This window comes from Monodelphis domestica, chromosome 2, assembly GCF_027887165.1.
Source record: "Monodelphis domestica isolate mMonDom1 chromosome 2, mMonDom1.pri, whole genome shotgun sequence".
In the NCBI taxonomy this organism is placed as follows: Eukaryota; Metazoa; Chordata; class Mammalia; order Didelphimorphia; family Didelphidae; genus Monodelphis; species Monodelphis domestica.
Window position 1 is genome coordinate 387,178,260 of NC_077228.1, and position 12,019 is coordinate 387,190,278.

At 37.8% G+C, this 12,019-nt stretch overlaps 1 protein-coding gene across 2 annotated transcripts in view; it reads right to left on the reverse strand.

The window, feature by feature from the left end:
* Positions 1-12,019, reverse strand: part of MCM9 (minichromosome maintenance 9 homologous recombination repair factor) — a 167,521-nt gene that overhangs the window by 114,100 nt on the left and 41,402 nt on the right. For both annotated transcript variants that reach the window (XR_008916652.1, XM_001379722.4), the window contains exons 6-7: positions 8,410-8,535; positions 6,494-6,613 (exon numbers count right to left, since the gene is read on the reverse strand). Coding sequence is in view for 1 of the 2 variants with exons in the window: in XM_001379722.4 (XP_001379759.3) it covers positions 6,494-6,613; positions 8,410-8,535 (246 nt within the window). In the remaining variant the exon portion in view is untranslated. The remainder of the gene's footprint in view (positions 1-6,493; positions 6,614-8,409; positions 8,536-12,019) is intronic.

Genomic DNA, 12,019 nt, shown 5'->3' on the forward strand with positions numbered 1-12,019 from the left:
CTTGAACCAAATTGAAAAGAAAGAAAAAAATTCTTACTATATATTACCTTAAAAATGTCTGCTTCTATGAAGCCACACAGTGAGGCCCAATTTTGGGAGCACGTTTCCATTTCTTTTAAAGCATGTGTTGATGCCTTAAAAGAGACAATCTGAAGTCAAACTTCTACAAAGGATTTTAGGATGTGACCATCATCATCTACACAGTTCTCTTTTTGCCCAACGATGAGCAAATGATTTGATGTAGGAGATGAGTAAAACGTGCTAATGGAGTTTTAACTGTATGGAATTTATTTAAAATAGCTACGTAAACAAGATGTGTATAAACATACACACACACATGTTTTTTTAAGTGGGCCAACTCCCTAAATTGGTATGTTATCGATTCAGAAAGAAAAAACTGAAGCCCCTCTTATTTTAGTGGACAGGAGGTTGAGTCTGCTTCAAGTTTTTCATTAGGTATCTAGAACAAGTGTTTAATGTTTTTTAATAATGCACAATACATTTCTGGCAACACTGATATAGAAACTATGAACTCAACAAGGAGTCTATGACTTCATAACAGATAATTCTGAAAAGTATGATTTTCAGACATTGACTTTCTCACTTTTGTACGAGATGCAGACAAAGATGAGCTTAAGTATTTAGGATAGAGATTTCCTAAAGGAGTCTGTTAATGGGAATTTAAAAAGTAATTTTTAAAAGATACCATTATTTTAAAATCATGAGGGGGTAGCTAGGAGGCTAGGTGGATAGAAAACCAGGCCTTAGAGTCGGGAGGTCTTGGGTTCAAATTTGACTCCAGATAACTTACTAGTGGTGTGACCTTTGGGCAAGTCACAACCCCAATTGCCTAGCCCTTACTGTTCTGCCTTGGAACTGATACTTAGTATCAAATTCTAAGACCAAAGGTAGGTGTTTAAAAAAAACCATGATTATTCCTCTTTCATGGGTCCCCTCAAAGTTGTTAGTTACCTGTTTTATAGATCCCATAGAACACTCTCCTAGCTTTACAGCCTTATGAGTGCATTCATATATAAAACTTGACATCACAATTATATTTTTAAAACTGTCTTGAGGAAGAGGAAACCTAAATTTGAATACTATGTATTCTAGAAATAATTCTTGCCACTTTAAAAATAAAATGCCCTAATAATTGTGCAAATGTTACTGAATAATAGTTTTTAGTGCTAAAACAAGACCTTAAAAAGACTCCCCCCCACCCCCACCCCCTTCATTTAGAGAAAAGGAATGTAAGCCCCAGGAGGTAAATTGAAAAGTTCTTGATCACAGAGCCAGTCAGTGGAAGAGTTAGAACTAGAACCCACAGTTTCTATTTTCAGATTCAGTGCTCTTTCCCCTGGACCAGTGTGCTATGCTTTTGAAATGTGATATTCTAGATTGTTAGGTATTCATTTATAAATAACAAATTCATTTTAAAAGCTGAATGCATTTTCAAATGAGATAATCTGTAAAGCACTTTGTAGAACATATGCTGCTAATATAAACATTAGTTACGGGGGCAGCTGGGTAGCTCAGTGGATTGAGAACCAGGCCTAGAGACGTGAGGTCCTGGGTTCAAATCTGGCCTCAGACACTTCCTAGCTGTGTGACCCTGGGCAAGTCACTTGACCCCCATTGCCTACCCTTACCACTCTTCTGCCTTGGAGCCAATATACAGTATTGACTCCAAGACAGAAGGTAAGGGTTTTAAAAAAAATAAAATAAAATAAACATTAGTTACTTTTATCAATATCCAGAAACATTTATTCTTTAATTTAAAATCTTAAAAAATATGACTACCTAGGAATTGGGAGGTGCCTCGAGCAGCAACATGGAGAAGTGGAAATCCATGGAGACCTGAGTTCAATTCTTGTTGCTGACACAAGGCTAGCTGTGCAACTTTGGGCAAGCCATTTCTCAACTGTCTGGGCAACTCTCTGAGGAAAGGAACCAATCTGTGTTGGTAGGGGGGAACTTCTTGTTTGTAGCTCCTTAGACTAGTGAAATCTCATAATCATTCATTCCTGATGACTCTCCTGGGAAATTCTATGTAGAAATGAATTGGTATTTTTGTAGGGAATGATTAGCAAATAAAAAAGAGCTCTGCATTGGAATTTAGAATGATATTTTCTAATAATTGACCTCTCTAAAGCTATTAAAACAGCAATGGCTTTGAGTATATAATGGGCATATTTCTTCCTGGTTAGTCTAACAGGAATATTAAAATCATATCATATGCATTTTTAGAAATATCATTACTGACTTGTGATTAGGAATACAAGAATGATCAGTTTGTAATAAAATTTCACATTGTTTACATTTACTAGAATTTGTAAAAGGCTCATTTTCTTGAGCCAAAAGCTTAAGAAAAACTAAAATATAATATATCCCACAGTTTAAAAAATTGATTTTAGATCTTAAATTCTAAGTGACACAAGTAGTTTATAGGTATCAAAACTTCCAAGTACAAAAAGGCAATTTTTAGACCTAGGTACAAGGTCTAAAAAAATTTGAATTAAGTAACTTTCCCCCCTCCTTTCTATTCATATTTGCTTTTACACAAACTACTAAAATATATTGAAGGGGCAGCTGGGTAGCTCCGTGGATTGAGAGCCAGGCCTAGAGATGGGAGGTCCTAGGTTCACATCTGGCCTCAGACACTTCCCAGCTGTGTGACCCTGGGCAAGTCACTTGACCCCCATTGCCTAGCCCTTACCGTTCTTCTGCCTTGGAGCCAATACACATTATTGATTCCAGGACGGAAGGTATGGGTTTAAAAAAAATATATAGATATAAAGATATTGAACTACATTTAAGATAGACATAAAAATTGTTTTGACTTCATTAAGTTCATTTGAACTAATTGTTTGCTGAGAAAATAAGGCATAACAGTTTACTTATGTAACTGAACAGATGGATAAGGGGGTGGGAGAGAATGAGAACAATTATTTGAGCTGATAAAACATCAAGCAAGTACGCAAAAAGCATGGGTACTCCATATGTAGATATCGGGGTTCTACTCACTTAACTCTGGTTTCAGGATAGGAGGGAAGGAATTACCTTAAAGGTTAATGAATTACCAGCCTATGAAGGTCAAGAGGAATAAAAAGAGAAGGAGGTGGTCCTTCAAATAGGAAGGAAGAACTTTTCCATATCCTTTACTATGGATATTTTATTCCTCATGCCATTTTCTCCCTCATATGTTTCAAACATGATACTGGCACAAAATTTGGAGAAGGAAAAAAATGTTAGTACAGTGAATCAATAGCTATTCATCACTATAGGGAAAATTCCATATCTATCTTAAACTTTATAATGGGTATTAATAGATTCCAAAATTAGTTAAGTCTCATGCAAATAAGTACTTTTCTTTAGGCAGTGAGAAGAGAAAGAAGCACCATCCAGCTTCTTACCTCTCTGATAGTGCTTTGAGTTTTTCAAAGCATCTCTTTACATGACCTCAGTTGAGCCTCACCATGGCCCTATGTGGGTAGGTCCTGCAGGTTTATTTTACAGATGAGAAAACTGAGGTCACAAAGCTAGTGTTGGGGGCAAGGTTCAGAGCTGGACCGTGTTGCCTTCTATCTAACCCGGCATTTCTATCCACTACCGAAAACTGTAAGCCAGTGAAATGAGGCCTCAGAAAAGTATACAAGATGCCACTGTTAGAAACCCCTTGCTTCTCATTCAAAATTGTATTTCTACCTTTTTTCCAATTCAGAAATCTCTACTCACTTCAGTATTTGTATATGGAATGTAATTAGTCATTTAAAAAATCTTTGTTTTGTTTCTTAACTTTGGTCCAACTTAGAATTTAAAATTAATAGTCAGGTATAAAGTATTTTCTTTCTAAGCTTCCTCAGAGAAATCTTCCCCATACCACTGAAATTTATCTAGGCTCATATGTATGACAGTTGTGCAAAGTATATTAGGTGGGAGGACTAAAGAATAAATTATCCAACTAAAACTGCAGCACAAATTTAGTGGCAGCCAGTCTTTCACAATCAATTTTCTCCCAATGTTAAATTTCCTACATTTAGGAAATATAAAAGCAGGAGGAGTAATCAGAGAGATAATGTGCTAATTAAGCCCATGGTCCCCAAACTAGTAAGTGTTGGCAAGGTTCAAAGCTGGACCTTGTAACTTTATCTTGTTAAAGTTCTTAATTTTTTTTTTGATGAAAGATCATTATAAATATGAAGTTAAGGTGCATTTTACATTGTACTAGTTGAAACTACTGTTGCTTTCCCTCTATGAAAAGCTGGTTTCTAATTTTTAATTAAAAGACAATCTCATTTTCTAAAACAGTGGTAAAGCTATATGTGTACACATATATCTGTGAATGCCTTCTGGCAGTGTCAGGTATACAAGCAAAAACTATTATGGAATTGAAGGTGTATCATAGAAAAATTCCCCCAGCAGACAGATCTAAAAGTCATTGGTGAGAATGGGATTAAGGTGATTGCCAACTTCAATGAGGTATTGTGCAAATATGGTATATCTACTGGGTATTCCATTTTCCTTTCCAACTTTTTCTAGCCACCCCTCAGAATCGTGACCCTTTTTGGACTATTTGAATTTTTTCCATGCCTAAACTCTCTTAATATTAAGTTCTTAAATTGTTGTTTCCTTACATAGTATATTTGAATCTTTATGATGGCTGAGAGAGCCTCAATATGCTTATACCAATGGGTCTTGTCCTTTTATCCCATGATAGCCTAAGAATTCCTTAAGGACCTGATTATGTAAAATCAATTTAGTTTCTTGCTTCATTTGTTCATTTTACTTACATTCAGGACACTTTAGGGATAGATATTTATATGATATCCCTGTGTTCTAAAAGCTTATAATTTGGGGGCAGCTGGGTAGCTTAGTGGATTGAAGGCAAGGCCTAGAGGTCCTAGGTTCAAATCTGACCTCAGACACTTCCCAGCTGTGTGACCCTGGCAAGTCACTTAACCCCCATTGCCATTGCCTAGCCCTTACCACTCTTCTGCCTTGGAACCAATCCACAGTATTGATTCCAAGATGGAAGGTAAGGGCTTTATTTAAAAAAAAAAACAAAAACAACAACACATAAATAAAAACTTATAATTAATGGAGAAAGGCCTACATCAGACAAGTTACAAAAATAACTGCAACAAAAGGCTGAATATGAAAAATGCCATGAGAGTTACATACAAATCAAGGAAATGAGAAAGCACAAACGTTAGGGAAAGATCATGGAAGGCTTCAAGAAGGAAATGGCATTTGAGCTGGGCATTGAAGGATGAGTAGTTTAAACAGAAAAGAGAGAAAGCCATTCATGTACAGTGAATCAATGGTATCTGCAATACTGTTTGGGGTACAGCAAATAACCCAGGTTTGGTATGGGTGGGGATGCATATTAAAGGGGCAATAGAAGATAAGAAAAGAAAGGCTGGTGGTGCCAGAGCATGGAGACCGGTGTAAGGAACCTGGACTTGAGAGTCCCTGACCCAGAGGAATGACATAAATAATCTGAGCTATAATTCATTAATATTTTAAAATGTCCATACTTTCGGTTTACTTAAAACGAGTGATGCCTGTGGTAGTGTCTATTTTGTCTCATAAGTACATCTTTAAAGATCATCACTAAAATGAGAAATGGGATTATTCAAAATTGAGATACAAGAATGACACTGAAGAATGAGTGTCTTTCCTGCAGAAATAAATACTTTTAAATTGTTCCGTCCTTTTGAGATTTTCGTGGGACAGCTAAAAGAACCTGTCACTGAAGTCCTGCTCTGATGCCTCAGTGTGGCATGGCCCGTGTTGAAGGTCTTGGCAAAGCCTATCAAGTTAGAAAGGCCTTGAGTGCGGGCCATGAATACGTACACCTGCCATACGAGAGCCAACCGAGCTCACAAGTACAGAGGCTCATCACGAGGTGATTAACTTTTTTTGAGTATAAAAACTCATTAAGGTCATCAAGACACAGAGGGGCTGCAATGCAAGTTACCTAACGGCGCAATGCAGTGAGAAGATATTTAAAAGGATGATTTTGCTTGTTCATTCTGAATATTTACTTAATTTCTAGGTCATGACTGCTAGCTATTTATATGCTACCAACACAGAAAAGACTATGAAGTCTGTTTTTAAAAATGAAATAAAATTATTTATTTTCTAAAAACCTTACCTTCCACCTTAGAATAAATACCATGTATTGGTTCTAAGACATAAGAGCAGTGGGGGTTAAGTGACTTGGCTAGAGTCACACAGCTGGGAAGTGTTTGAGGTCAGATTTAAACCCAGGACCTCCCATCTCTGGATCTGGCTCTCAATCCATGAGCCACCCAGCTGCCCCATGAAGTGTCTTTTTATTACAATAAAAAAGTACCCGAATTCCCTATTCTGTTGCAAAAACAGGCATTTAGTTCCCTTACACACCTGCCACAGACTTCCCCTACTTCTTTTTCAGTGTAGCTATAGACAAAGCCAAAAAGCTATGATACACCATTGTTAGGTCAAATACCTGCACTGGTAGATCCAATTCCTGTGGTGAGCACAGATCTCGGGGTAATCTTTGCTGCGTATTTGAGAAACTGAGATTTCCCTGTACCGGGGTCTCCAACCAATAAGAGATGAGATTCGCCTAGGAAAAAGTAAACATGCAAAGCTTTCACACTGCTATGAAAGACAACCCAGGAGACTTTCAATTGCCTAAAAAAATTTCTTTAAAGTGTAAGTGAATTCTGAGGGCTAACAAAACCTAACTGGTGTGTGGGGAAGTGGAGGCCCTGGATCTATGGTATAGAGAACATCTGGTAAGAAAAGTCCTTCCACCCATGCAGATCTGCAGCTTGGGGATAAGTAATACATTTTCCTGGGACACTGAAAGGTTAAGTGATTAAGTGACTTGCTTATGGTTGTTTATACACACAGAATATGAATGTGTGTGTATGTGGACACGAACCCAGATCTTTCTAACTCTAAAGCCAGCCATTCTATCAGTCTGCCTTTGATGAACCTATAAATGGTGGAGGAGCATTCAATCATGAAATGAAACTTTGATTATATACTCAAATTTTTTCTCTCAACAGAAATTATCATGCTATCATTTTATACTTAATGAATGTGAAATTCAAAAAATTGTGCCAAAATTGGTTCTGTTCTATTATTTTCCAGGTATTTAGCCTTGCATGTGACTTTTTCTCTGTCAGTTTATTTTTAAATGCTCATCTACTAACTATCTTCTTCCTTTTGAATACCTAATCACTTTCCCTATATTTCAACAATTAAGTAGCAGGAGCAGAAAATATTTTACACATTTTCACACACATATATAAAACATATATACATATACAATGAATATCTTCATAAAACATGGGATATTTTAGAATAGTATTTTTAAATGCAAATAAAATTCCCATTTGTGTGTCTAAGAGGACACATACTGCAATGAAGCAATACTTAATTCAATCTGACTTTAGTATTATAAGAACTCAAAACTTTCTAAAATTTATTTTAATATTTATATAAATATATGGAAGACATAGGATTTAGAGCTGCTAAGAGATCCTAGAGATGATCTATTCCAACCCCTAATTTTACAGATGAGGAAACTGAGACCCTGAGAGGTTAAGCAACTTGCCCACGGTCACACAGGTAGTTGCAAGTGCAGCCAGGGGTTGAATGAAGAACTTAAAGACTCCAAATCCAATATTGCCTCTTTCTCTAATTCAGACACATGCCTGATGTTGTGAAGCTTTTGTCTTAATATTATCGTAAGATCTACACCAATAACACTGATTTAAAACAAGATTCTTTTAATCCGCTAGTTAGGATGGAGTCAAAGACTTAACATATTCAATTCCAGTACAAGGAGAGCTGTTAAAGCTGGAATACAGTGACATTGGCAAAGCTGTACTACGCCCTTACAATAATCTTTGCTTGAATCTGTGACCTACAGGAATATCTCACTGCAGATGGTTCATTTACCATCCACTGGCAGAAGGGGAATCAGCAGGCAAAAAATTTGGAGCAGCAGGTCTAAGGGACTTGTGCTAACAGTCACAGATGGAGAGGGAGCTGGTACTGTAACATTAAAGAGCGTTATTTCCTTTCTTGCTCTCTTAAGGAAAGGCTGGGAACCCAAGTACAGGCTTTCCCCAAACACACACCAATTGGAGTGTTAACGATTTATTCTTGGGGACAGGCTCTACTGAAAAAAATTTGTTCTATTTGAGCCTTTCAGAAGTTGTGTTTTGGTGGATATTTTGAACTATTACCAGAAACACGCAACATTGTTAGCAGTAATGCAACTAAGGCAGTTGTAGTCTTAAAAAAATGACTACAAAGAACCATCGTCTTCACCAAGGAGCTTTTCCCTGAGGAAAACATCCTTGTGCCCTCCGTATCATCATGTGTTCCATGGGAACAGGGACTAACCTCTGACTCTTGTTCCAGTGGCATCTGTCCTCTGGACACCACCAGCAAGCACCATGGCGACGGCAAGCTTCACCAGGTACATCCCAAAAACCTGAGGACACAAGCTGGCCAGGATTTCATTCCTTCCTAGGAAATAGGGTAAAAATAAGAAGTCAGCAGAGATTTTCAAGAATGACTTACGTGATAGTTGATACCCCTAAAGATTTCTGTAAACCATTATTTTACCATCTCTATAATGCTTGAAGGACTCTTTTTGTTTTGGGTCTGGACCTGTGATTTTATTGGTGTGGGGAATGCCTGATATGAAAATTCCACTTCTGCAGACTGGCAGCTTGTGTATAATTTCATCCTCTCCGAGTGTAGACCGGTGCCCTGGGAGGTTAAGGGATGTGCTGATGGTCACATAATTGGTGTGTCAGACTCCCCTATACCAAGGGCTGCTTTGTGATGGTGCCTCTCAAGAAGAAGCGACTGAAAAGCATAGGAGTTACAATCACTTTGTTATGGTGTAAACTCCTAAGTTCCTCATCTCCTAACTGAAGGCAAAAATGAGTTTTCCAGGTGCCATCTGCACTCTGCATCAAGTTTTAATATTAATACTCATTCAGCTTAGGAGGTAATATAGTAAAGGGTGTTTTTTCTTCTTTTATTTATAGTCTTTAAAAATAGTTTCTGCTCCACGGCCATTGCTTCTTCACCATCTTCTATCAAGGCTGGTTCAGGCTGAGAAAGTCTGTGGCTTATAAGAGGAAGTTCATTAAACTCACAAATGATAAAGCCTTAACAGTAGAAGCCCATCTCTGAGCAATGCTCTGTGGCCTTCAGAACTTTTCTCCTAGGGACGGAACAAGTGGTAAATTATGCCTTCTGATCAATTTAGACTCAGTTTTGAGAAACTATACTAAGTTCTATCTTTTCTATAAAAAAGACCCAAATTTAGTACTGGCTTGATAGGAGAGTAAGAGTATATATTACAAGATCTGGGTCAGTCTCTTGTATTCCAAACTTTAAATAAATAATGCCAAAGTACTTATTTTCTAGTCTGTTTTATTGGCAGAGTGGACAAAACACTGGTCCGGGAGTCAGGGAGAATTTAGTTCAAATCCAGTCTCATAACATGTACTAGCTGTATGACCCTATGCGAGTCTCTTAACCTCTGCCTACCTTACTTTCCTCATCTATAAATGGGGATGATAACAACATCATCTGCCTCTTGGAGTTGTGAGAATAAAGTAATATTTGTAAAGTGCTACATAAACCTGAAAGTATTTTATAAGTACTATTATTATCAAAGTTTTGAATGAATTAAGGTATGAAACGAAGCCTGTAGCTACTGTGTTGTCTATTTACTCCAAAGAGGTTTTTGGAGAACCTGAGGTGGTATTAAGAACCTTTTAGTGAACCTCTTAAAACTGACTTCATTATATTCACAATTGTAATATTAAGGATAACCTCTTTTTATACTGATGAGCACCTGCTGTTTCATGAATATTTCATTTAATGTTACTGACTGGTTCCAAAAAAAAAAGCTTGAGGTGAAACAAGATTTCAGGCGGTTGTCTGGTCAGCTTCAGGATTGTTCAGAATGGAGGGTGTGGTTCTAGGCAGGCAAAACCAATCTTTACAGAGACACATCTTCATCCAAAGTGTTGGGGAAGTAGATGAGAGAGGAAAAGGGGTAGCTGGAGAGACAAGTGAAGTCTCAAGTCACACTGCACAGGGCAGAGGGCTTAGCTGGGGTTCTTGATATAACCTGGCCTGATTTTAGGGCATAAGGTTTGGCTAAAATATATTAATGATATTTATGGTCAGATCATTTTAGTAAAAGTGGTGGAACTTGCTCTTTGCCCCCATGTATTTATGTTTGAACTCCCTTTTCTAGAGGCCAAAAGTAGTCCAATGTACAGGTGAGCTTTATGATCCAGGTTGACTAAAAGATGGGGAAATGGAGCTCCTCTTATTCTTGGAAATCCTCAACCTCTAATTCAACATCTAGTAGGAAATAATTTTAGATAGTTCATCTTAAAAGGTGAAAAAAAGAAATCCGTTGCCCAGTGTTGGGGAAGTTATAATCCATCTCCTCAGAAAATCTGAACTGGAAAAGCAAATTCTGCTGCAGCAAGTAGAATAATTGGGAGCCAGACTCCCCTTACTCCCTCATTCTTCTTCAAGAGACTGAAAAAAGGTGATCCATTGAATGACTTGGAACATGTAAAAATTGGGCTGAAAGTTTAAGAAACCTTGAAAATTTTCTTATCTTTTTCTTTATGTTACAGAAATTCCTTTGTATTTATGAATGGGGCAGCTCCAGGTAAGGGTATGGTCCTTATAAATGAACCATTTGTACAAAATACTTAATATCTCAGGGGCAGTATGGTCTATGTAGTGACTAGAGACCTGACTTTGGAATAAAGAAAACTCAGGTTCAAGTTTTGCTTCTTACACATACTGACTATATAATCATGCTTGAAAATCACCCAATTTCTAAGGGTCCAAGAGAAATTTCTAAAAATAGAAATTGTTGAAAATCAGGAATTTGGGACAGCTGGTGGTTTGGTGGATAAAGCACCAGGCCTGGAGTGGGGGAAGACCTGGGTTTAAATCTGGCCTCAGATGCTTCTAGCTGTGTGTAAGTGTAAGTAGTGTATAAGTAAGTGTCTAAGTCCTCTAGATTGGGTAAGTCACTCAACCCCAAATTGCCTAGCCATTGTCCTTTTGTCGTAGAACTGGTAACTGAGAAAGTAAGGGTTTAAGTCAGTGGTCCTCAACCTTTCTAATGCCGTGACCCCGCAATACAGTTCCTCATGTTGCTGTGACCCCCAAACCAAAAAATTATTTTGGTGGCTACTTCAAAACTGTAATTTTGCTACAGTTATGATTCGGAATGTAAATACCTGATAGGCATTATGTATTCTCATTGCTACAAATTGAGAGGTTGAGAACCGCTGGTTTAAAGGGAAAAAAAATCAGGAAATTCCCACACCAATGAAATCACAAGTCTGAACCTCCAAATTCCCCAAACCTTAAAAGTTTTGTTATTTAACAGCTTATGAAGTGAAGAGAAAACATGCCACATCTCTCTGTGGTACCTCTAAGAGATGAATAAAGACTCTAAGTGGGCAGAGGACTTAGCTGGTATTATGGATATAACCTGACCTGATTTTAGGGTATGAGGTCTGACTAAAATGTATTAATGACATTAGTCAGGTCATTTTAGTAAGGTGTGCCTATATTTGGTTTGAATGTGTTAGAACTTGCGCTTTGCCCCTAGTCTTATCACTTCTTGAATGAAGGAAAATAAGCCAGCCACCCCTAACTGCAATTTCAGCTTTCCCCACAACCTTGTGTATTTGTGCTCTAACTCCCTTCTCTAGAGGCCCAAAGTAGCCTGATGTCCAGGTGAGCTTTAGAATGATGCAGGCTGCCGAATGTGGTACTGGGCAGCAAGCACGATGAGTAAAGGAAAGTTAAAAAGGGAGTGGTATTGAAAGTAATGATTTTATCTAGGTTGGAGCTGTTGCAGGGGGTATTACATGTCCACAGAAGAACTAATGGAGCTCAGGGAGAGGAAAGAGGGAGGAAGGGAGATGAAGGAGAGGAGAGGGAGACA